We start from the raw sequence: 26,782 nt of genomic DNA on the forward strand, positions 1-26,782 counted from the left end.
TGAAGATGGAAGAGGTCTGCTGAATTTTGTAGCAGAAATTTATTATTGACAAAGGTCAGCAATTTAGGACAGCTAGTTGGCTGATTTGTGCTTGGTATCAGGTTCTCTCTTGTTTGATGCCGTGTTGCATCACAAGTTTCATTTCAATAAGTTTCATTTGAGGCAGTTTGATGCATTCATCATCATCATCATCATCATCCTGCTGATATTCACTTTCGGAATGAGACCTATACGACAAATTTGATATGAAATTCACATTTGTTATTTCTTAACTTGTATGTACATGTTGTGTTTGTACAGTATGAAAGATGAAGGCATATATTGGTTAATATGAAAAGGGTATCGAAGCTTGACGAAAAGTATTTTAAAGTGTACAAAAGCTTTCTTTTTTTGTGTGTGTGTGAATTGGAGGGCTGTAGCAGCCTTCTTTTCTAATTACTATGCCAGCTATGACTTTTGGAGAAAAAAGTGTTGAGTTATCTTATTTAATGTCCTAAATGCCGACAAACTTTAATGAAGCAAATATTTAATAAAATAAGTAATATGATATATGAATCGTAAATAAATGCTGGAAAAGTACGCCATACTTTCCAAAAATAAAATTTGAAAGATAGGGCCCTAGGGGAAGAGATCAGGTAACATTATTTGTAAGGCTGCAACATGTGACTTGTGACATGCGTGCAAGTCCATTTAATTTTATCAGTTGTGCAAGCATGACAAGCTGAAAATTTCTTTGTTTTTCAAAGCAGATATCAGGACTGGTCTCCCACTGAAACAAGCCACATTTTTCTTCACTATAACTACTGATTAAATGCTAGCGTCTGTCCGAAATCATCAGCTAGACGACACTGACAGTTATTCCATTGTGAACTATCCCCACAAACATGCACTGAAGGCAGCGTTTCTTGTGCACAATCACCCATCAGGCCAGCACATAATACCTTGCATGGGGTATATTTCTGGAAGGAACATTAACAGGAGGAAAAAAAATTAATTGGGCTTTTTATTTGCTTACCCTAAGCCATGGTTTCTCAAAGTGGGTTCCGCGGAACCTAGGGGTTCCGCAGGCCCCTCCTCAGGGTTCCGTGAGCCACTGATAAATTTTCCCAGGTTCCGCAGTCGCAAAGTCTTATATGGTGAACTTGAGGTGCGATCGATCTAAGGAACCTCCATTACTCACGCCCGAGTGTCAGTAAGCACATCTCGACGCATAACAGAAACGCGCGAGCTGCGCAATAAATCTCGCCAGCAGCTTGTAGCCAGCCAGACTCCGAAAATGGGCCACGTGGTTAAACTATTGCTTTTTGAATCTCGGTCTTATATTACCCCCATGCGCATTCGCATAAAGTCGACGGGGGAAAAATGATACCCTTGCTTGCTTTTGATTTTACTGCACGTTATTGTAGCATGAACGGAATGAAAAATGGCGGGAGGGGGGGTTCCTTGGCACTTAATGGAACTTAGCAGGGTTCCCTCGGACCAACATGCTTGAGAACCCCTGCCCTAAGCCGTTGATATTCACTTTTGCATTTGTGGTTCCTCTTAATTGCGCGCCACAGGACACCAAACGAAGAGCATAGTGCAGTGCTGCACTCGTGTAAGTTTTTACAACATACATGAGCAATTTAAAAATTGTGCGACTGATCTTGCTTGATATGTCTATTGCCTGTTTTCTTTTCTTTTCTTTTTTTTCTTTTTTCCAGCATCGCCATCATTGCCTGCCAAGAAATTTGTTCGAGAGACGCCCTTGATTTGGTATGCTAATTTTTGCTTGCATGTAGGTTTAAGACTTGGGTGGCATCATAAGGCCTTTGTGTAGATGGGACCGTAAAAGCAGTTCAGAGTCAGCTGGTGCAACTTGTACTAAGAAAAGTATGTCTTTCAACTGCAAGAGTAATACAATTTTGCAGGGAGTCTTGTTTGAAAACGTAAACGTGGTGCAGGGAAACCTCATTAGACTGTACCTGGGTGCGGTGCCAAAAAAGATAATGGCTTGCAGTATGGTAATGCGACTTAGCAGGTCGCAGTATGGCTTAGAATGGTGACTTTGGGATTGCACATGATTGCATTCTAAACTTAACTCTGGCTTAACATTTTTACAAATTTTTAGGGTGTTTGGTACACATTCATCGCAGGTAGCGGATATCAATCTTGCATCACTTTCACGAGGGGGAGATTTTCACCTGCAGCATGTCAGCAACTTCTCGGAACTGCAACTACTTTGCTTTTCTAATAGAATTGAGTGCAAAAAAGCGACACGGGGCAAAGTAAAAACTGCTGGGATGAGTGCTGTTCCTTCCTTAGTCTTGTGCCAATTTTTCGCGCTCAATTCTATTCAGATCAAGAACCAACTTTCCCAGTGGCAAGTTTTGTTAAGATACTTTGCTCTTGCTTGTCCAAAGCAGAGAGCTGGACAAGTTGGTTGAAGTTCATATTTGGAAACAGCACACAAAGGCGCCAAATGGCACCGCTCTGCCTGCCTTTCCAGTGTTGTCCATTGACCTTTCGTACAGTTCCCAAAGTGTTGTTGCTTGAAGCTTTCATACCTCTCAACCTTCATTGGATTCTTGTTCCTTCATTAATTACCACAGAAGGCAGCCGTGTCTATTATTTGGGCCACCACACTGAACTTGCTAAGCCAAGCGTTGCAATCGTGTACTAACCATCGGCGTAATTTTTTGCAGCCTGAGCTTTTATCAGCTGCACTCGCCACGCAAAATTTTCAGGCTGCATTATTCTGCCGATACAAAGGTAAATTAGGCTTTATCTTTGATAAGGTAATTATTTATTCTTTACACTGCTCTTTTTTGCAAACTCGTGCTTTCTAAAAGAACTTACCAGCTACGAGAAGTTTTCCTCCTCAGTCCTCTAGTCTTGTATCAAGGAAAAGGAAAGTGTGAAAATAATTAAGCTGTGAATATATACAACTAGCCCTTTGTGTAGGAGTCCCCAGGCTTGAAGTGAGGCCCGACATTTCTTGTAGTACACTGTGGGCGTTCTGCATGTGCAGGTAGTGCGGGAGCTGAATGACCCACAGCTAGGGGCAGTGGCCTCATGGGAACCTCAGGACCGCCAATGGGATCAGGCAACGCCTCTGCCTGCTTCGGGGCCTGTGGGCCTGGTGAGTGGGCCACATCTGCTATGCAGCCAGCCCAGGCATGAGAAGGTTTTATGAGCTGCTGATGATTCACTAATAGCTCTCTGGTAACTAATGCCGTGGATGATGTTTTGTGCCCAGAAGGAGTGGTTGTTAGCGTTTTGCTTTTATTTTTTGCTTTGCAATATTGTACTTCGTTTAATACAAGAGTAAGCAAACAGGCATGTGAAAGTTATGGGGCAGGTGCAAAGTCCCAGCTATTCTATTTGGACTATAAAATTGTATACAGCAGATGTGCAAACATGAAAAAATTGGCGCATGAAATCAGCGACATCGATTCTAGAAAGGGACATTATTTTATGTAACGATAAAAATTGCATGTAATCAGTATACTTCTTGGTTTTAACTTAGCTGATGGTTGGCGGTGAATTCCATCTCTGAACTACAGTGGTGTAGTATTAGTCGAGACAAATATGTTAATATTTGTAGTACAGTTTTTATTCCATTCTATTACTATTCTATTTACCTAGTGCTTTTATTACTATCCTGACAAACTGTATTAACAGTTTTTCCTTGATCAACAGCAGCCGCAAAAAAGTTACAGGTATCATCACCATAAAGTTTCATCTAATTTCTGAGAAGGAAACTGGGCATATGGGATATGCATGCAAAGCACGAAAAGTTGGGCCAGGCTATTAAAATTGTGTGGGTGCTTCCTCAAATAATATCTACTGGTAGGGTGGTAGGAATCCTTCCTTCCAATCCTTTATGCACGGTCTCTGGGGTTAGCACTGACAATGCATCACCTTATATTTTGAATTTCTGCACCGCAAATGTCCAGGTATGCATAACACGGTACGAAAATTTGAGGGCGGAATCAACTAAGGGCACAAAATCACGTCTAGTATTCAATTCCTAACTTTTCACGTCTAACCTTACAGGCCTAAACATTTCAGAATTGTTTCAGTCATGTAGCCATTTAATGCCTAAATTTGAGTACAGGAAAAATCTGTTGGCATGGAAACTTCGTTGTTGCGAAAAGGGCAGCAGTTGGGCGCACACACACACATACACACAGGGACTACACTAACAACTGAAGTTTACGCAGAGAAAACATGTACTTAAGTACAACAATCATATCTCTGTCCACGTGGCAAAGTAGTGTCACTAAATAAAGGCAAAGCAGGGGCGCTTGCTATCCACAAGAGTTTTATTTTTTTAATTCTTGATAAGCACAGAAAGCATTTTCACTCAATTGCGGAGCGCTCAGGCCTCTATTGGCCCCTGTACTTGCTACCTTTGCGTATTGCAGACAACGCGCCCGCACAAGTGTTTTTTTTTTCCGGCATGAGTGTATGTGTGTGCGTTGTCGTAAGGTGGAATACTGTGTGCTGGGGGTCTTCATTGTGTGTGAAAAAATAATCTGGAGCAGTTGGCTGGGCAATCATTGATACTACTGCACGAAGGTTCATGTTGGAATCGAGTAATTAACGATAATCATGTAGTCCATGCTGCTCATTCTGCTTTGACAGAAGGGTTGTTAAGTAATTGACACTCGCTTGTCAGTTGGACAGCATTGCTAATTAATGCTGTATTCGGGTGGTCGCTCTGATACTCTGACTCGGAGTGCGCCGATGTGCCGCTTCCCCCAATCCGAGCAAGAGTCACCGCTCCACAACCGAACGCATACCCGATCTTGGAGGAGCATGCAACCGTGGCGCTGCGGCGCGGCCAACACTGCAACTGCAAACAGCCAGGCACGGCCGGGCTAGAGCGGCGGCGTGCGCGCGTTTGTAAACACTGCGTGCGCCGCCGCTATAGCCCGGCCGTGAGCCAGGCCAACCAAGGTGTTTCAACAAATGGCGACATCCAGATCAGTTGCGTTAGCTGCAAGCCAAAGTTGCAAATGTATTCCTGCACTTTGAACACAGGAAGCAGTGCGGCGAACAGTTCGGCGAACTTTGTCGCGTAATCGTGCGAGTCATCGTCGTCTGAGCTGCTGTCCTTGGCGTCGATTTTGAGCTGCAGAAGCAGCGGAGACGGCTTCCCTAAACTCAATAGGCATCTCCGTTTTGACATGATGCAAAGATGCCTTTAGTAAGAGCACGAGAAGCAAAAACGTCGAAATACTCCCACAACAAACTGCTGGCTATGCCTCAGCGAACGCCACCAACTAGGCAGGCGAGCGGGACGAGCCGCGGCGGCCGAGGTCACGTGACCCGATTGCCTCCAGATTTCGGCGGCGCTCCTACTTCGGAGTCAGAGCAGTCAGAGGCGCTCGGAGTGGAGGACGACGCTCTGAGACGACTAACCGAACATACGTCGAGCGCTCGATTTCGACCACCCGAACGCGGAGTCGCTTTCCGGAGTGCTCCAGAGCGCTCTAAAACGACCACCCGAATACAGCATAAGTACCAGCCTGTGGTGAGCTGCATAACAGTGTCTTCAACCTTGAGCCGTACCAACTATTCTCAAACTCATAAAAGAAATGTCTGCTTTTCACTTTTTACTTGACAGCACTGGGCTTACAAGTCTAATTACAGAGTACATTACCACTACAGATTTTTAAAAAGCCGACGGTTCTGTAAAGTTAGGACAGACAAATAGGTTTTATCCTTGCACTTTTTGCTGAGATATGATACAAATAAGAAAAGACAGTATCAGTGCGAACCCTGGAAGGAAATGAATGGCAGATTTTAGGCTACAGTCAGCATTTTGGGGCCAAAGAAGAAAGGAATACTGTCAAACCAGTTCGCAAGACATCTTGTGCAGCAAATTTGTCAGTATAGTCATGATTGGGAGTATGCTCGGAGTAATGTTTGGTGCAGCCGAACTTCAGCTGTGCCAGGGTGGAAGCCTGGCAGGTTAGCGCTGTGGACCTGAACCAAATTAATACAATGTTTTGTTTAACATGCTTCCGTTTGACACTCTCGCACATTTGCCGAACGATGTTGCAAGCGTGTGCATACCTAAAGGCATTTTCATGCAGCTGGTAGCGGAGTCATTAAAAATTTCCATGTATAGCAGCTTGCGGTTCTGTTGGGTGCTTGCAGTTCTCTGGCTTCCTGTTCAGTGGCCACCAGGGCCTGAGACTCTCCGAGTGCTACGCAGTCGACTTGGACTCCAGCAATGGCCTGACAGGGCCGTGCCCCTGTGTGGCTCGCTTCAAGGTTTTTCTTTTGCTTATTCATTTATTGTGGGTGGGTGGAGTGGAGGTGGGCAGGGTATGTCTTTCCCCAGTTTTCTCATAATCGGAGTAACTTTCTTCTGCCAATACATCATATATGTTTGCTTAGGTTAGCGTATATGTTTGCAGTTGAGTGTCCATAACACAGTGTCATATTGCGCTGGGATAGTCATGGGACATTGAATTGTGTTGATACTTGTTCCTGGTTATCACATTGCTGGAGAACTTTAGCGGCCTTGGTTGCTTTGCTGTTGTAGCCTTTCAGTTTCATGCAAGTTGCTTATTTTATTTTTACTGTGCATACATGCCCTTCGTTCACGTAACGCCTGTAGTGTGCCTGTGTTTGGCTGGGCCGCTCACGGGTGCCTTGTGTGACCCTCTATCTCCTCCCCGACAGGCACCTGGGCTGGAGTTTGTCATTGTGAGCATTCTGCTGCGGTCGCTCAAGGCTCACGACATTAGCCTCCTGTTCCCCAGCTTCGTGGCGGTCATCAGCCAGAAACTACGGGGTGAGCTGTGCCAAGCAGGCAGCAGTAATGCACGCTCTCTGCCCACTGCTGTCAAAGATGTGGCAACTAAGTACACTGCACCATACCACTCCAGAAATTCTTTTTGTCAGTATAGGTTACATTATTGCTGTCACCGGTTTTAATAATTCTGCGATTTCTGCAAAATTATTTTTATGAAGGGTCGTAGGTTGTACATATAGACTTTAGCTTACAACTCTTGGGCTAACCTTGTAATGGGTATTGTGTATGGTAAACTTTAAGGTCTTGAAAGAGAACCTGCCCTACTGTTTGATTTTTTTTTTTTTTTCTGTGGTCATCTTCAACAGCTTGTGTTTCACCCAAAAAGATTTGTTGCAGTTTTGGATGCATTTATATGTTATTAAAATAATGGTTAAGAATTTGTTTTGGCTCGAAATACTAGGTGGTTTTATGCTGGATTTGAGCAAGCTATAACCTGTAAGCGATAGCAAGGTCACTGGTCTTGTGTGTATATTTGAGGTTTTCATACTATAGGGCACTCACAGTAATTTTTTGTGTTGTGTTTATCTCCGTTTTGTTGTGGCTGCATTATAAAATATGAAAATAATGGAGCATATTGTTAAATGCAACATTTAAAAAGCAAGAGGTTATCGTATATGTCAGACATGGTAAGTAATTGCTTTTGTGCTCTGTAAGTGCTTTTGCGCTGAGAAAGCAAATATGTTACAGGGGAGGACAACATCCTTCTCATGGGGGACTTGCCACCCACCGAAAATGGTAAGCCGTCATCAAAGCATTTAGTGGCGAATCATCTTCTGTCCCGTTTAAAGAAATAAATTTGGCACCAGTGGTCTTGTCTCTTCAAATCATTTTAAAGCGTACCTATATTATTAAATAGCTGTACTGTATTATTGAGTTTTAGTTTACCTAATGAAAGGTCAGTTTTCATTAACCCTTTGAGGGTCGAATTTTTTTGAAAAAAATCTCCCTGGTGGTCAAATTAGTTTATTGCGGATTTGGAATGTTCAAAATGTCTAACGAGTAGATTAAATGGTAAAAAATGATCAGGAACAGTATTTTGGGGTCATCATCACTTAGAACTGAAAAATGTTCAATAGTATTTCAGAGTGTGGTATTCCTTGAAACATGGGTCTACGCACAGTGCCTTATCGCAGTCTGCACGCATAAAGCGCGTGTCCGAAAATGAGATGTCTTCTTCCGATGAAAGACTGTCTTCTGATTCAGACTCGGTGATAGGAGCAAGCTCAGAGTCGGAAGAGTCATCGCGGTTGGTGTCATCAGAATGGGCAGTTTGTTGGGCCATATCGCCGCTTTGCCGTGCATCTGAAGATCTCGAAGGCAACTCAGTAAACAAGGAGAGCGAGAATAACTTGTGCGCGCCGGTGATAAACAAGCTAATAGCAGCGCCAATATACTAGATAGAAATCAACTTCCGCCGCCCCCGCTACAGAGTCTCCGAGTAGGTTACTTCAGTTCCAAGCAAGGAGGGCAAGAATACCTAGTGAGCGTGGGTAATAAACAAGATAAGAGCAGCGCCAATATAGATCGAAATCAACTTCCGCCGCCCCTGATAGCGAGCGCCGATCAAGTTTCGCGCGCCTCCGATGCGATCACGTGGCGAAACTGAAACCACGAAACGCGTTGACACGTACAGACGCCGTAACGTGCCGAAGCCAGAGAGTTCTGTTTTTCACCGCAAGAAGGTAGCACAATCAAATTTCAAACACTTCTTGTAAGTCCCAGGAGGTGGCAGCACCTCCCAGGGAGCATGCATCGTTAATATGGCGCGAAATTTCAAACGGATGCTCGAAATCGTACCCGTACGGCAAAGACCTTGCGGGACGGAAAACCGCCGCAGTACACGTACGGCAAAAACCCTCGAAGGGTTAATGAATGGAACACACCAGTAATAGTGTGCTGCTTGCTGAACATCATAGTGGTTAAAAAGAATGGTAGAGTAGCACCGTCATATATTTCCTTTCTGGTGTCTAGACACCTGCGAAAATATTGTGTTGTCATAGCGTGCATTGTCTTCTCCAATCACATGTTGAATGTTTTGCCCGGTTCAGCAGTGCGTGTGCTCTCGGACATGGGGTTCCACCTGCTGTGGCCAAGCAAGTTAAAGCCTCATGACACAACACAGATCTGGTGCTCAGATAAGCTGCGCAAGTTTTGCACAGGTATTTCATTTCTTTTCATTTATTGTCACCTTAAAAGCCCGAAGGCATTACATGAGGGGGGCAATAATAACGAGCAGAACACGCAGTGAACACCAATCGTCTTAATTTTGTGTGGTGTAGTATACTTTAATGGGGGTGGGGGCAGTTGGTATGCAGCTGGTCAGTTTTATATGCATGCTACCTGAACAGATGAAGAAAACACTTGTGGGTCCATACGAGGATATAAGAACAGCTTATGAGCTACACTGTGCAAGCCTTAGATTATGTAAGGTAGTGGACGGTTTAACCCTTTGAGGGTCTAATTTTTTCGGCAAATGCGACCCCCCGGTGTCGATTTTTGTTATTGCTGATTTAAATTCTTCGGATGAATCTATTTCGGGAAAAAATTATCGTAATTTTTTTAGGGTGACCATAAAGTGACAAAAAAATCGCTTGGGTTGTTACATACATGTGGTTTATTCATGAGTAACACAAGAAAAATTCTAAATAAAGACGAGAGAGTAACAAGCCGGCACCTTTTGAGTGAATCGAAATCAGATAGACATCAGTTTCGCGGGCGCAAAGAGCGGGAAGCGCCCAGAGGATGATACCGAAACCAGCTGCGGCGCACCGCTCCTATAAAATAAAAAAAAATGAGAAAAGAGCCTCATCAGCATGGAGGAAAGGTCAGTTTCGCAGTCGCCCTTGGCCTGTGGCAGGCGCAAGAAGTGAGAGGCGCCTGGTGGGCGATACCCAGCGCGCCCCCTCATTACTGGATGCACAAGCGATAGCCGGCGCGCCGCTGAAGTAAATCATAAAAAAATAAAAAGAACAGCCATCGGCGCAAGAAAATAACTTGACGTATTTCCGCAGTGTGGCAGCACATGCCAAGCAAGAGAAGTTGGCGAAAAAGGCGCGCTTTTTAAACATACAAGCGATGACGTACATATACATTATTGACCATTTTGAAGGTGTTTGCAGAGGGCGTATATGTACGTCCGTGACCCTGAAAGGGTTAAACAAACAATCTGGGGCTTCAGGCTACCGAGATGCTCACACTGCAGAGATGAGACAAATGCCTGGGAGTAGACTGGCAGCTTGTATCGCTGCCAGTCTACGACACCTTGTATCGCTTGTGAATTGCCTACCCTGTATTCTTAAAAAAAATCCGTCCGCCAAATGATCAGCCTTTCGCTGAAAGAGAAAAACAAATGGAAACTGAACACGCAGGATGTGTGTGTGATTACTAAAACGTTCATTCGTTTATTTCGCTCCGCATTTGTAAACAACGATAGTTGAGCGTCCCCCTCCCCTACCCCCCCCCCCGCATGTCTTGCGAAATATCAGTGCATTTCGCACCTAGTTGTTCTGGTGAATAATTCCTTTATTAAACAAATGTATTTAGCATTTCCGAAGCTCCACTGTTTTTTTTTTTTTTTCATTCCCGTACCACTATTCTATTTATTCCTGACTCGCAAAGCATTCATGTTTCCGTGGTTTCATTAACTCATACCTTGGTGGGCACATAGTTAACAACGCACAGCGTTTGAGTATACTTAACATTTTCGCGTGGCTTATATTCCCATAAAAGGCAGAAGTTATTGTCAGCTATTGGGCTATCACATCCCCGAAACATATTTTTCTATGACGTACATATTCGAAGCAAAGCCGCATTTGTTGTCTGCGCTGCAAAACGAACCAAATTCTTACTGTGCAAATATCAGGTCTAAACGAGGCGACAATAAATAGAATTCACTTGTGCTGACGTCTTCGAAAGTATGTTGCTGCCGTCGCCGACGCCCGCAAGAGCGGCCAAGAAGCGCGCAGAACCGCCTCCCCGGGTAGCTCTTTTGGCGTTCGAGCAATCTACCAAGATGCAGCTGTTTTTTTTTAGTGCCCTAAACGTGCAATTTGCTTACAGACGTCACCATAACAAGTTGTTTGGTGCGCGGAAAGGCAAAGAGAAGCGAAAGAGAACCAAAATACTGCATGACCACCTATCAGCCACACAGCGCTAATCCCGTAAACGCCGCGGAGAAGAGGCGACAGGCGGCTCAGCGATCGCGAAGCTCGAGGCGTATACTCAGGTACAAGTTAAAGGCCAACTGCAACGAAAATTTACCTTCCCCAAATTCTGCATCAACGTGTGGTATACACCACTAACGTCTCTTATGACCTAATTTTAAGCTCCACATGTGCACAGTATTTATTAAAACCGTTTGAAAACACGCCCATTCAGCCGACGCTGCACCTAGCTGAGTGTCGCCACAAACTGCCGCCACTGCGGTGAACTTCCAGATGTGACGTTAGACTCAGGACTCCCATGCAGTCGTCGCCTCTCCCTAGTAGCCTTTTACGTGCGACCTCACGCGGGTGCGTGGCGTGTGTTTTCACACGTTTTCGAAATGCGAGAAGCTGAAGAAGCTCTGGGTTGCCGAGACATAAAGAGCAAATTCGAAGAGTGCCGGTGACGGTCAACGGGAGGCGATACGCGGTCGGTGAGCGAGTGCGGTGGTTGAACAGGGGCAGATTTCGTGGTTGCGACGGCCGCAGCAGGCTCTCGGTTGACTCTACGAGCACGCGAGCTGCAAATACGGCCTACGCGTGAGACGATACGCTGTTCCGCGACTGGTCGGTGTGTCACCGGGCTAGCAAGTACGGCGGCTATGCGGCGCACTGCAAGATCGCGGCTGGGCGGCTCCACGAACGGCCGAAGCGAGACTATACGCTGTTGTCGCGGCAGGTTGGGGCGCGAACGGGTACGGAAGCTGTGCAGTGCACTGAAAACTCGTGGCCGGGCGTCTCTACGAGTGTGCAATTCGCGGAACGGCCGACGTGATACGATACGTTGTTGTCGCAGCCGGTCAGGGCGCGAATGGGTACGGCAGCTAGCTATGCGGTGCACTGCACGATCGCGGCCGGCGCAAGGCGTATCGCTGCTGTCACTGTTATCGCAGCTGGTCGGGGCGCGAACGGGTATGGCAGCTAGCTTGGCAGCGCACTGCACGGAATCGATTCAGTTCAAACAAATTCGTCAAAAAATAAAAATTAGCCGCTGTTGGCAACACTTGCTCACCGGTTAGAGAAAAAAAGAACATAAGAAAGGGAGGCACATTTGGCGGCAGCAATGAGTTTCGAGAAAGGTCACTGTCTCGAGAAAGGCCAGCGAAGACACTACAGTGCTTTTGTCGCTGCATGGCATCATTATCTAAAGATATGGCGCAGGCACCCTGCTAAGAGGAACAAAACTGCCCGTGTAAACAAAAATAATAAAATTCTGGATTTGAAGTTTGATTAAATGAGTTGAAACCGAATTCTTGCACGCTGGCCAGCATGTTTCGGCGCTTTCCTCCCAAGGTAGCTTTTTTTCTTCTCTTACAAACGCAGGATGCTTCGATTGGCACAGGGCATATTGGCTATGCCAAAGCCCATGTAGCCCCCAACGCTTCCTTTTGTGTACCTATTTCCTAGCTCCAGCTTAGCCGCGAAGGCCCGCGGTGCCTGTGTTTACGTCTCAGCCACTCACAGCGAAGCAATAATGGTTGCACTAACTTCCCAACCCCTTTTCGCGCATGTTCGAAGTTTTTGAAGAAACGGACGACCCGAAACACATTGAATGCACGCAGTCCTCTCGCAGGCAGCTGTGAAAGAATCCGCCGGCTGCACCCACTCAATTCATGAGTGTAACGTCACTTCCGGCCGGCCATAATGGCCGCCCTCTTTTTCCAGTTTCGGTTTGAAAAAAGCATTTTTGACCTTCGTTTACAATGCAGCCACGGATATATTTGGGCCTCCAAATTTTGCACGTGGCACCTTTTAAAGTACCTAATACTACTGGAAAATGAGTGCATTAAGCGGTCGAAAATTTCGTTACAGTTGGCCTTTAAAGGGACCCTGCAACACTCTTTGAGCAGTGCAAGTAAACCTGCGCGACGTTTAGATTACACTGCCAGGAATACCTGAGCCAAATATTACACGTGCACGTGAAGCGGTGAGCGCGCAAATCGATGTGAAAGACGCGGAAAAACAAACCGCTCTCTCTTCAGTTGTCCTCATTATGCGTGGCCTAAGGGACGTCACATAGGCCATGGCTGCCCGATCGGCTGTCACTGGTCAACTTCGCGGCTAGATTCTCCCATTTCCGTCGTCGTCGTCGCTGTGTACGAACCTCTTCTATGCCTGAACCTGTAGGCACAGTTATGCCGTTTATTTTGTGTTTTGAGTGCGCGCGGGGTTTGAGTGATGAGCTCAATACTTCCCTTTCAACGGGACCACTCGACTACAAACGTTTATTGCTTCAAAAACGCCCTACCAGCCCGAGCGCGCACTTGCGAGCAGGCACCCATGCCTGCTTTTTTGTGGCACCAGACCGGAAATAGGCCCCTCCGCGTTGCGGAGAAAAGGAGAAAACTACCCGGCATGTGATATATCGAAGGCCGCCGAAGAGAACGCCGCGAGCCGCCCCCCTCTCTGGGAGAGAGTGCGCAGCTGTCGTCGCCTTGTCCGCGCTCGAGTTGAGAGGGAACGATTATGCGCGATTTCTCATCGCGCGTAGTTTCGTTAATTGTGAACGGATTTTCATAATTCTTGCGGGAGGAGATTTCTGGGACAATAGACTTTATCCCAAAATACATTACTAGTAGTCGATGGCAAGTGTTGCAGGGGCCCTTTAAGAACGGCAATAGCTCATGTAGTGTATCACTCCGACGAAGTGACAAACCCGGATGTCAACTCGTGCGCATGTTTTGAAATGAGATTGCGCTTAATGCGTAAGATCATTTTCTTTTTCACACCTAGATTTTTTGCAGCCACTGCAGGAATTTAAAAGATTATGCGAGAAATTACGAAAATGCCTCGTGTCATGTTCAAAATACCAGCAGTAAGGCACTTTTTGCGCTGCGGGGAGTAACAGCAGGCTGTGGGACCAAACCCATGCCTTTCGATTTGATCTCGGATGCCTTACCAATATGCTTCACCAATGCCTTACCAATATGCTGAAGAAGCTCTGGGTTGCCGAGACATAAAGAGCAAATTCGAAGAGTGCCGGTGACGGTCGACGCGAGGCGATACGCAGTCGGTGAGCGAGTGCGGCGGTTGAACAGGGGCCATTTCGTATTGGTAAGGCATTTCGTATTGGTAAGGCATCCGAGGTCAAATCAGGAGGCCTGGGTTCAGGCCCCACACTGGACGCATGTTTTTCTTCCTTTCTTGCGTAAAGTTAGAAATGTTATAACTTGACTAACCGTAGTAAAAAAAACCTAACCGTTCCTCTATGCCTCCTTTGTGATCCTATGTCTGCTGGTCTTGGTCTGTTTCATCACGCTCACTGCAGCACGTATGTTCCGGTGTGCAGGGAGCGTGCGGCGGGTGCAAGAGGGGCTCACCCACCCACTGATCCCATGCGGCTGGCACTGGGGCGGCTCAGTGAGTGACCTGCCACCTCTGCTGGTGCAACTGCTGGCTGCAGACATTCCCAATGGCCAGGCAGCAGCGTGATGCTCCTGGCACAGCTGGCTGTCGCTCGCTCGTGTGAGTTGCCATCTTTGCCCCTCTTCGCTGGCTGGCCTGGCCTTTCTGGAGCGGGGCCGTTCAGAGCGTACCGACTGTGCAGTCTGTGTAGGCCTGAAAATAGGCAACTGGTATTCTTTATGGGAGAAGGAGGGGGGGTGTCAACAGAGTATTTTGAGAGAAAATAGCCATCAAGTGAGTATCACGAGATACAATAGCATCTGAGGGCTTCGCCCAGTTGCGATAAGTTTTGTGACCTCAGTGATACGGTACCAGAAGAACAAATCCAGGGCTAAATTGAATTCGCAAGAAAAGCTAGTAATGCAACCTACTGCTTGTCATGGATGGGAATACAAGGCATGTCATCATGCAGATTGGTCATGTGCTTTGATGGAGGCCCAGAAAAAAGTTCTTAGGAGGAATAACAATCCTAGAGTGTTTTTTTTTTTTTAAATGAAGTAGCCCAAGTGTCCGAGTGGGCATTACGTCCAGGTCACGGAGCAAGAATATATAGGAAGTACAGGCAAGTGGACCGGGTAATGTCACGGTGAAAACTAGCGCAGACCATGAAGCCTCACAGCTGCAACGGTGAAGGAGATGATAGCGGCAACTGATGGATGAGATAATAGCTGATTCACCCTGTAGCCACACCACGTTTTGGCTGCGCAGCAGAATGCCGACTGCTGCGTCTGCACAGTTTCTTCTCCCACAACAGATGCCACTAGTTCAACCAATAGCAAGTGTTGTGACATTATCTAGCCACCCCAGGAAGAGCAGTTTGCCGTCCTGTCTTGTTTCTTATTTCGTGGTCATGGTATATGCCCCAGAAGTCCACCTTTTTACACAAAAAAAAAAAAGAAAAGAAAAAGTAAACAAAAATAAAAAGAATTCACATGTAGAATGGGATGAAAGTATTTCCACTTAGTGTAGGTCTATCTAAGCCTAAGCGTATGCTAACTCTTTTGGATTTTTGCACCATATTTATAAAAATCAATCAGCAGCAGCGGCTTTGCTTGAAAGTATATGTTGGCTGTAAACTGTACTTTATGAGTTTTTTGTATTCTTTGGTGAAAAACAATTTATAACAAATAAATATGGGAAATTCTTGTGCCAAACAATCAAATATTTGCCTCAAAGCTGGAATCTTTGTATCCTGTGGTGGAAGGTGCAGCAAACGTCGCAGTTGTCAATTCCATTAGTGTGCTTGCTCGTTTGTGGCAGCAGCCTAGCACTTGGCTGGCACTTCGTAGGTGATAGTGCACGTACAGTGAAAACCATGGCAGCGGTTCTCCCAAAGAAGCCGGGATGAGCCGCCTGCAACCAATGTCCTTCCTTCTTGCAGGTGCAGCGTTACTGGTCTCTACATCGGCACACCTGGTCTGCATACAGGAAGGTGGCAATCGCAGCCACTCTTAATGCTGGCATGTTGCATCGGCTGCCTGTGTAGGCCATTGTGCAGAGTGCCATACCGTTTTACACTGGGCCCTGGGGCGCACACCTGTGATCCCACCTATCGCTGCGTTGGTTGTGGCAGGAAGAGCCGGACGGCGCATTTTGCGTGTGCTCTGCCGATCACGCCTTGGTTCCCAGCAGACCCTTTATGTCAGACACTGCTGTGGAGCATTGGTTGGTACAGCTTCAATGCCTCTATCGGGGCTCTTGTCACATAGTTGGCGGCATAAGGAAGAGCCGAGCTGTTGGCAAGAAGCATTTGCAAATCCCCCACCCCATTCAGATGCCTTCCCAATGCCTTTCCGACATGTTTGGTGGGTGCTTTTTGCCACGCTTTTAGGAAGTTGTTTAGGATATCTTATGCGAAATAGTGATGGCATTGATGAACGTTTTGTATTATCGCAGCATATTATTAGGCGCGTCGGTGTTACGCAAGTTTTGGCCATGGCCCTCTTGGTGGTGCTGCATATGATATGCCATTGAAATGTTCCCCATGCCTTGGGCACTCTACACCGGATACACAACCCTGCTTAGATGTGCTGCCCTAGTCGTGTCGCTCTGCTGGCTGCTTGTACGGCTTGGCAACCCCGTGCTCCAGTCTAGGCTTACCAGTGGCTGTGACCCAGTTTCAGGAAAGCCCCTGGCATCTCGGAGTTGTTACCCATTGTCTAGTAGTTTTGGGGGGCTCATGGAACTGAGGTCACGAGATGAACTGTGCCTAAGTCAGAGTATTTGCCTTGTTTTCTCTGTGCTCTTTTAACTGTAAATACTTGGAGCCTCAAATGGCCTGTGAAGATAAGGTCACGTTTTGGAGAGAAAAGGTGAATTTATCATGTAAATCTGTACATATCCTTGGAAGGCACACACAAACGCGTGGCTGCTGTGCCCTACACAGAGATTATGGAGATCATAGTCAGTGATCTCTCACACTTGTGAGGACAGGCACAAGCGAAAGTTTTGCATGTGGCCTTAAATTGTGTCGCACTTAAAGAAAAGCTTTTAGCCAATTTTTGTCTGCGTGCAGCTAAACTTTTTTACCCTTGGTCATCTTAGGCACCCCGTAGCTCCCTGCACTTGGCCTAGCCAACACCAAGCTGCTTTGTGTGCGTGGGATGTTTATGCGGTAGCAAGCGTGCTGGGTATGTAATGCAGCATGCCCGCTCCTTGCTTGCTTTTAATGCATACATTATTATCAGTTATCAAATCAACTCTCCTGTTCTTTTAGGTTTGCGAGAAGTATGCTCAAGTTCAAGTGCTTCATCCTGACCTTTGAAAGAGTATATAAAGCTGTCATATAGTACAGGTCTTGAGCTGGCCTGCTTATTCTCATTCTCAGTATGTGGGATGGAACGCCTGTGCAAAACGATTGGCTACGAATTTCTCGTAACGGCGCCATGCTCTAGTTGCAAAGTCTACTAAGGTGATACGTACTTCTGGCAGGTATGGGAATGAGATATTTCTGTATAAGAAGTAAGAACTTATTTTTGTAGCAACATGGCTCGATGGAAAACATATTTTTCTGAAACCTGCCTTCGGAGCATGCACTATATCATTAGAGTGGACAGTCGAACAAAACCTGGAGAGTTGATGGCAGAGCCGGCATTGTTTGACCAAGAAGCCCCGTTCACTCTAGTGGACTGACATGGAGTTATACTTTTGTGTTTGCATGTGCGTGTGGTGTGTGTACATGTGTCATGCCAAGTTCTTAAGCGTTTGCATGCAGATTTACCATGTCAAGTAGCATGAATACCCAAGTTCAATGAGTCCTGTTTCTCGGTGTTAACTAGCAAGTGCACATAGTCATGTTAACACTTTTTGAAGTTTGCTAATTTGCGACATTGTATTCTTAACTCAACTGCTTTTAGAGTACCTGCTTTTTTACAATGTAGTCACTGAGTTTTAATTGCACTCTTGCAGTGAAGTTTTAAGACCTTGGTAGGTATACTTAGCCCCATACTTAGCCCCATTTCTTAAAATTTGGGTGGCAAAACATTTGTTTTCCATCCAAATTCTTGTGGCATAATCTTTGGCAAACTTCCTGCACCTTATCGCCTTGAGGTAGAGACACTTCCCTTCTCTGCTTGATCTGGCTGATTACAGTCACTGTGGTCCCAGTATTCTCTTATCTACCGAGTGCCGCTGTGTCTGGCTACTCTTTCTTTCTCTCTCTTTTTTTTTTTTTTCGTTTGCAGTCTTTCAAAAGTTATTCAAAAGAATCCTGGTCGGTCAGTTTTATCGTTTAGTGCCAATATAACAGTATATTTAAAGGCCTTCGGCCAGCATCTTTAAACCCTTGACTGCTGATAGTGATTGAACAGTGATTGAACCTTATGGTTCTGCGACAAGACGATTTGTCATTGGCAGTCAAGAAATCCCAGTTGTGAAAAATAACTGTTGTAAACGCATCTCATTTTAAGCTTTGTGTGTTCTCCCACACTCCTTCCACATGGTGCATAGACTGGTCCCGTTTTCTAATTGAAATGTTTGAATACCTTCTTCACCATTGGCTTATCAGGCAGAAGTGAACTTTGGGTTGTCCTTGAGCCTTTCCAGTGCCTTATTCGCACACTTTCCAGGATTAAGTAAAATGCAGCTTGTCGATTGTCCACTTTTCATTATAAGTTATTACTGAAACAGATGTAGCCATTACAAATGCTTGCAATTCACTTCGGTTTCCTTGAAACATAACGCATGCTGACCAATATGACCGCTGCCCAGAAAGGGAAAAATGACATGCTGCATGGACCTGGCAAGGCACAGCATAGGGGCTTAGTGGTTATTTGACTTTAAGTCATTGGGTGTTGCTCTAGGGCCACAGTCGTCACGGCATTTTTATTGCAGCTTGGTTTTCACCAGCACTTTGCAAACCATTATTGTGCTTGGGAAAGACATTGCTGCGAGGCTACTGAGGGTTGTTGGCTCTTATTTTGTCTTCTGGAAGTGCTTGGTTGGGCAGGTCATATTTCCTAGCAGAAATTTGTTTTAAGCCAGAACCTAACTTGTCTTATTCCCAGTTCAGAAACAGCTTTCATTTTGAAGCATAACTAAAATTTTGCCTGTTTAAATTGTTTTGTGGGTTCCAGCAGTTATCACTCGTCACTAATATGTTCCAACCCTGATGTAACTAATTAGCGCATGGTAAAGAAGGCATTCTTGCAACGTTTAGTCACCCATCTGGAGAAATCCTTGTAGGAAAACAAGTCACCCTTTATACACTTGAGCATCACTTCAAAGCAGTGGACTGAAATGAACACTTCAGCTGCATGCATTTTCCTAATACGGCGTGTCATGACACCGGTGAAGTATTAGTAGTGTGGCAGTTTTAAGACTGGGCTTCAGCTCTACTGAATTTCTCACGCCCCATAGGAAATGCATTCTGTAGTTACATGTTTAGCTCTCTAACAACTGTAGTGATTGTAATGAGATCAGTTGCACCACTTAGACAGTAAGTACTCCAAGCAATTTTCGCAAATTGTGTGCCCCCAATTTATAAAGAGCATCTCAAACAGTAAGCAAATGTCTGCACCACTTATCCTGCCTTATTGATTTGCTGTTCCTCTTCAGCACTGGCCCTAATGCATGAAAACATGCATGAATGTCTTCAGAGTAAAATACTCGAATGAACTGCTGCTCGTGCTTCCGTGCTTGAAGTAGCTACCATGTGTTACATTTGCTGTGGTTTTGGGGATTCAAGTTAGTCCGCAATATATTCCCCACTCTTTGAGGTGCACTGCAGAGACGAGATGGGCGAGTCCCCGCTCCCTTCCAGTGGCCGTGGGGTGCTGTTCCAGCTACCAGACCCAAGGTGGGCTCCCACTTGCTTGTTTTTGTTCGTCTTCGCGCTACTTTCCCGGCATAGCAAGCTGGTTTTACCAGTGAAAGAGTGACGTTGGGGGATGCCGATTTCAGTGTCTGCTGTGTTCCTGGCTGTTCTCATCCACTGTGCCAGTTGAACGCGGCCACGTAGTGCAGTCCAGCAGCATTGTGCCCTAGGTTTGAGGGCTAGGTTGCCATAAGAACCCAACCCAGCCACTTGGCAATCAGCATGCGGGCATGGGGTTCTCTTACAAATCTTGAGCCACAGTGTTAGCTTTGCTGGACTGTACCATGTGGCAGCAGCCAACTGGCACAGTGGCAGAGAACAGCCAGGAACGTGCCAGACACTGAAATCACCAACCCCAGCTGGCCAGGCCAAGAAAGTGGTGTGAGGGGGGAACAGAAATAAAAGGAAGGGGGGGAGCAAAGGTTCCCACCTCGGCTCTGGTGGCTGGATGAGCCATGCCTGGATCTCTGGTCAGACGAGCCACGTGGGACTGGTCTGGCTGCGGTGCTTCCACGGCGGCGCATTTTCCTAATGGCAGGAAAACGGTGGCTCCACATCTTACCTTCTTGAAGTGTCTCGGCGAGTAGGGAATGTGGTGGACCTCCATGACTACCACAACATATACTCTTTTGAGCCATGCCGGGTGCATTGTCACAGCAGCTAGCCAGTTTGACTTGACCTCTTTGTCACCAATGGCTAATGGTTAGACCAAAACTCTGTCATGCCGTAGGCTCTATTCTCTCAGTGCATTCCAGAGCTTTGAACTCTGGCGGAATCCACAAAATATTGGGATCGTGAAGATTTGGTCAATTACAATCTCGTCTAGTAAACAGTAGCCTTCAAACTGCTGATCTGGTGCGGGGTCTTAAAGGTTGAGGTGTTGTGCTGCTGAGTGCAAGATCGCACAGTTGATTCATGGCCACTATGCAGCATTTCTGATGAACACTAAATACAAAATTTTTATGCAGTACATGGTGTCCAGTATGTCAAAGAACTCGAATGGTGTAAGTTAACCAGGAAGCCTTCACTACGATACGTCTTGTAGGGAACCAGATAGAAGTTAGGTGTGGTACCCTAAAATTAAATTTACTACTTGACCAAATCAAATTACTTGACGGTATCAAATTACTGCTTGATTGTCAAAAACTCAAAGTGAATGAATATCGTGCTATGTGTTTATTTCACTGAGATTTTTTATTTCTGACGCGTGCAAAACTTGTGACCGGATTAACTTTATGCACAAATTACCTCAGGCTAATGTTTTCGTCCTTTTCAGATGCTGTAGTGGATGAATTTAACAATTAGACAGCTATAGTAGTTTATGAGATACTCGTACCAGATTTTAGCGCGAGCATTACAAGTTTTTTTTTTAGTTCGGCAATTTCTGAAATTTCTCTTGAAAAACAAAAGTTGGCCCAAATTCCAAATTCTACTCCCATTATTAACTAGGTTTTGACACTCCCATCTTTTTTTGGGTTTGCTGTTCCCCCCCACCCCCAGCAATTTTGTGTGAATCGGTTCAAAGGTTACTGCAATGTAATTCTTAAAGAGGTGTAAGGAATACTGTAGAGCTAAAGGTGGTATTTTGGGGGCAATTTCACAACAACAGCATGCGCGTTGAACACACAATTTTCATGTCCTTGAGGCAACGGCATACACATTGCGACCATGGAACATTCTTTTTACTTATTAAAGGAGCCATGAAGACAAAATACAAGTTGGGTGTATTAGAAAGACTGTTTAGTCCCGATAACAATGATACCAATATCATCGCAATCTTCGAAAAAATAACGGAGATATTAAAGAAAATGGGTGAAGCAGTCGCGACCCCCTAGCCAATTTCCCGCAACTTTTCTACGACGTCACGGAACCTTGTTTGTGCGATTGGCGGCCGCCTAACTGACCTGTCGCGACGACACATGACTGGACGTCTGTAATGGGGCCTCTAGTTCCATTTGACCGCATCACTTGAATACTAACATGCAGTTAACGCACTGAAAATTATGTTTTATTGTTGGCCCGTATGACGTCATTCTTGCTCACAACACGTCACTGGGGCGCAAAATGTGAAATTTTTAAATATTTCTTGCTTTTTTTCATTAAAAAAACATCTTTTGTGGCTGTAATGGAGCTGAGTGAGATACTGAATCCTAGTTCTTTCAAATTAAACGAAGTTGTATTTTCTCTTCATGGCTCCTTTAAGTACTGCCAGCTGTTTGTTGGCAGCCAAAGCAGCTATAGTGGTAACAGTTTCATGGATCTGGAAATCTACTGAGTGGATAACAAATCTCGTACGGAACCAATCCTTTAAGCTGATAAACTCGTAGTCCATTAGCTCTGCTGTGCTGTATGTACAAGCAGTGAGATACAGGATCACGAGGTCATGACTTGCATAGAAATGTATCATGCCAGTTCTGCACATTGATATTATTATGTATGGTACTGCTTAGACTGCTTGCAAACTGTATTCGACAAACAGTAGCCATCCTAGACAGTAAGCTGCTCCGTATATGTTAGGCAAAACAACTTTCGGTTCGGTCACCCTTTTCACGCAACCCTTGCAGTTCTCTCGACTGGTGGTCGTCTGTTTATGGAAACCTGCGTATGTTTTTTTATTGTTGTTGTGTGGATTTAAAAGCTCTTTTTGTTTATTTTAGCGCGTGATATATTTTGGCATGCATTCTAATTCCTCTGAATGTACCGTGCGTACTTCATTTCACTCCCTCCCTCTTGGTTTGCAAAGGTTTTGGTTGTGTTCGTTTTTATAACATTTTGTTGCATGCTCAGATCTTAATTGATATTTGCTCAGGATTGTTCGTGCTTTCCTATCCCTCTTGGTTTTTACATTCCACTTGCTCAAAACAAAAAAAAAAAGAAAACTATACCACAGTTTTTTTTGTGTGTGTGTGCATGCTTCTATTCACTTAGTAAGAAAGGAAACCTGCACCAGTCAACTTTTTCACCACGTGCTCGCTGCCATTAATTTTGTGCAAAGGTCAGCTTAAATGCGACTGTTACACTGCTCATTGGGAGAGAATGAACATTTGCTACGGAGGACTTGACAAGACCGGTATTTTCATGTAGCCACCATCACAGCAACATTAAAATGCCATTCGCTAAAAGCTTGTGAGACGAAACCTGCATTTGAATAATGCCAGTTCTGGCTAAATCTAAGAGAAAAAAAAAAATACAACATGAACATCCCTTCATGTGGTGTTGCTGTATTTTTCATCTTGTCCACTCGTTCTCTCCCCCCCCCCCCCCCTTTTTTTTTGTAACTGTTTAGCTCAGGCTGGTGTTATTCTACGAACTGGCATTTTCTCTCGTATGATAAAACTGTACAAAAAGAAGTGGAAAATTCAATAGGTGACAGTTGATCAGCCAATGTAACTGTGATGCACATATTTGTCAGCACTTTTGCACTGCCCACCCTTCACCCGTTTTTGAAAGCTCACTAAAGCCAAGCTCTCCTTTGCTGGCATTGCAATGCAACCAAGTCTTAACGATCACCTAGCAAAGTGTGACCATTTCCAAGGTAGTCATTCTAATTTAGTGGAGACAGCCTTTTTGTCTGACACATTGCTAACTGTACTGGATAGATCGTACTGCTGTATGTGTTCTATGAAATACGTTCCTGCACACTGTATTCCCTCTGTTGCGTGATGTTTTACATGTTCTCTGAAAATTTCAAACTTTGGAAACAACCTTTAATGCCTTTCGGGTGGTAGAAACAAAAAGAGTCTCGTTGTTTGTAAATAAGAAATTTATCAGGGATGAAGAAGCAAGGAAAACCACCAAATTGGTGCTGTGGCAGCAAACCTAATAATCTGTCCTTCGATTCTTTTGTCGTGCCCAGAGTGTGGCCTTTGAGACTGAGGCATGCCCTTGCTGTGGTCGTCCCCATCATTTGAGAACAGCAGAACAGAGAGGCGCGGGCGGGCCCTTTACGCTTCCAGGCTTATGGAGTTCGGAGTGTTTGGAAGTGTATGAGCAGCTTCTGTACTGCAGATGCAGACAAAAACCTTGCAATTCTTAAAAACCAGTGACTAGATGTTCGGAATTTTTACTGCTAAATGCTTTTAGGCTACTTCTCTGACCTTCACTGGCCATAAGCCAATGACCTTGAAATGTCCTTAGGCCATTTCTTGCTTGGACTTTTACGCGTCCTGGGTGTGGGTGTGTGCATGCCAAATGACTTTTAAACCTTCAACACAGATTGGTCATCTCTCTCAACGCCAGGCATGCTGAAATGCCAAAAAAAAAAAAAGAAGAAATAACACCAATTCACTACAGTCGTGACTATTGAAACTGAAACTCTCTGTCAAGTCTCCTTATCTTGGCACAGAAAAACGTTGGCTCTAGCTATAATAGCATTGGTAATTGCATGTTTCCCGTATGTAGCATAATTGCATAACAATTTGCCATTTTTTTAAATGCATTTTAGCAGGCTGACACCCGCTTTCTCTTTTAGCTTGTGGCTTTCAGCTTGCTAACTGGTTAGCACCTAAGCTTTCAACAATATTTCTTTTTTCTGTTTTCGTAGTTTTCTTTTTTTGTCTTTAATTTTTAAAAGTCAGTACTGCAAGCAGTTTTTACAGCAGCTCTCTGCATTTTCAACGACCAATTGTTGGCTGTTAAGCAGGGAAGCAGTCATTGGGGTTCGCAATGGCTCACTAGCCCCAGCAGCATGTGAGGAGCCCCATTGCACTCAGCTTCTTTCAGTTTTTTTCCTTGTGTTGGAGGAAATGTGTGGTCGTGCACGATGAAACTAGTTACTTAGCTATTCCTCCTTTCCGTCAGTCAGCCACTGAGCACTTCACTGCTCCTCTTTCTTGCCAGTGGTCCCAGCACTCCCGAAATTTGTCACTGAGGTTGCACTGCCTTTCTGCACCATGTTTGAGCGAGATGTTTAACCTGTCTGCCTGCTGAAACTGATGCCCACAACAGTGATAGCCTGCTGAGTCTTGTCGAATGTCAGCGAACATAGATGAGGGATTGCCAAAGTAATGAGCATGCTGCAGTCTTGTTAACCATGATTAAAGCGTAGGTGTACGGACGCTTGTTCTGTATGTAGACATTTTATTGACACCAAAAGCATGGTGACCTGTGACCATCTAAAGAGCTGAAAAAAATGTCGGGTCTCTCTTGGTTTCCCATTGTTAAATAGTGTGGAGAGGGTTACTTTGAAGGCTAACAACAGTGAGCAAAATTTAAGCTTTAAGTTGCATTGTGTGCTTATGAATTGGTCATATTTGCTGTAGCAACATTTTGTTGGGACTAAAGCCTTGCTGTCATTGATATATATATATATATATATATATATATATATAAATCTCTGCTGAATTAAGTATGGGATGTGCTGTAGATGCTGCTCAAGAATATAGACTAAGAAATGCAAGTTACTTCATTGCAATATGTGCAAGTATGCATCAAAGCGTACTTAGTTCCATGGTGCTCGTCTTCCGAGGTGTTTTTGGCGTTTTGTGTGTGCTTGTAGACTACTATGCCCTGTTTCCTGCCACACATCTTCCATGAAAAGCACAGTCTATCACATTTGTGGCCTGGCTTCAGAGACAGCCTACATTAGTTGGTGCTTCGTTTCTCTGAATGGCACTTTCAAATGACCACCTTGTAAACGGTTGCCTACTTTGTGTAACTTCCTGTGTTCGCTTTATTGATAGCACATCTCGATAGCACCTTGGCTGGCTAAAGAAAAGTTTGACTTACTGCCAACTCGATTAATTTTCCTGAGAATGCAGTCTTACACGTGCTTTGACAAGTTGCGTGTACTGCAACTTAAAATGGTTCAGCTTCCAGTGTGTTGCTAGTCACGAACTGAGCCTTGTAGGGCACATTTTTTCCACTTGACAGCTTGGTGTAAGAAGAAAGAGGCTACGAGCAAGCCTGGTATATTTTTTGTAAGTTGTGGGAGACTCACTTACCCTGTGGCAAAGGAATATCAACTTTTTTGTGTGTCACATGGGCATTGTTAATGGAGAGCTGTAGGAGAGTGGAGAACCGATCCCGGTACAGCACCTGGTACACAGTGGACACTCCTGCGCATGTGCATGGCATGTTTCGGCCATTCCAGACACCTCCAGTGGCACCGGTCTACTACCAGGTACCAGGACCGGTTCACTGCTCTGCTACAACTCTCTAATATCTGATAAAATATAACTTACGTTAAGTGGTGATAAGGTTTTTCTGTTCTGTTACTAAACACGTGATACTACCGTGGAGCTTACAACATTGTTTGCAGTGGTCATGGCCTTGAAATGCATATGTGATAATGCTTATCCCTAAATAATATTTTTGACGTGAAAAGTCGCATGTTCACCATAGCTTCTTTACTTGGTATATCAAAACTTCCTACAGTTTGGTTGAAGAATCCATGTGGGCGTGTGAAATGTCAAGACTCAGTACTCAAACCATGTTCCGATGCTGTTTATGTGTAGGCACACTTTTGTTGTGCTCGCACTAAATATTGAGAATACCCTACTTCTGTTGTGATGTGTTTTTTTATTGTGTCCCACTTATGTTAATTGTTCTTAATTGTGGGAAGCACTTTGTGTATGTGGTTTTGTGTTGGTTGATTGTAATGATCGAGATGTCTAGAAGCACATGTTTGAGTAATACATACTGTTATAGAATCCTGATTGCTGGTGAGACTTTTTGTTTAGCAAGCAAGTCTACAGCTATCCACATTTTCTGACACTGTTCAAAAATTTACCCCGCAAAATACCCTAGTGCATTTTTTTTTTCTAGCATTAATTGTTCTCTTACATCCAACCATACCGCTGTTTGTCTCATATTAAAGGGACACTGGAAAGAATTGTAAGCTTTGCCTAATTATTGTATCAGCTTAAAGTCTATAAGGTGTAGACCATGTTCTGGTTTTTTTGGGCCAATTCACATGTATTCTTTAATGAAGAAATTATGTTTGAAAGTGCTGTTTATTTCACAGGGCAAAATTTAGTGGACTGCTAGCATGATAACCTGTATAACTTGTGCGTGAACAAACAGAAAGTCAATATTAACTATGAAATG

The 26,782-nt window shown here is 44.8% G+C and overlaps 1 protein-coding gene across 4 annotated transcripts in view; it reads left to right on the top strand.

Annotated features, from left to right (window-relative positions):
• Positions 1-26,391, top strand: part of LOC144153137 (endonuclease/exonuclease/phosphatase family domain-containing protein 1-like) — a 46,536-nt gene extending 20,145 nt beyond the window's left edge. For 3 of the 4 annotated variants that reach the window (XM_077684792.1, XM_077684810.1, XM_077684805.1), the window contains exons 4-11: positions 1,704-1,755; positions 3,011-3,121; positions 6,151-6,267; positions 6,682-6,793; positions 7,502-7,549; positions 8,863-8,973; positions 14,306-14,481; positions 15,803-26,391. In XM_077684792.1, the coding sequence (XP_077540918.1) occupies positions 1,704-1,755; positions 3,011-3,121; positions 6,151-6,267; positions 6,682-6,793; positions 7,502-7,549; positions 8,863-8,973; positions 14,306-14,448 (694 nt within the window). In that variant the 3' untranslated portion in view covers positions 14,449-14,481; positions 15,803-26,391. The remainder of the gene's footprint in view (positions 1-1,703; positions 1,756-3,010; positions 3,122-6,150; positions 6,268-6,681; positions 6,794-7,501; positions 7,550-8,862; positions 8,974-14,305; positions 14,482-15,802) is intronic. The other variant, XM_077684799.1, reaches the window with a different exon arrangement.
• The last annotated feature ends 391 nt before the right edge of the window (positions 26,392-26,782 follow it).

Source organism: Haemaphysalis longicornis, unplaced genomic scaffold, assembly GCF_048455015.1.
Source record: "Haemaphysalis longicornis isolate Haplotype H1 unplaced genomic scaffold, Haemaphysalis longicornis Haplotype H1 scaffold_1, whole genome shotgun sequence".
NCBI classification, from domain to species: domain Eukaryota; kingdom Metazoa; phylum Arthropoda; class Arachnida; order Ixodida; family Ixodidae; genus Haemaphysalis; species Haemaphysalis longicornis.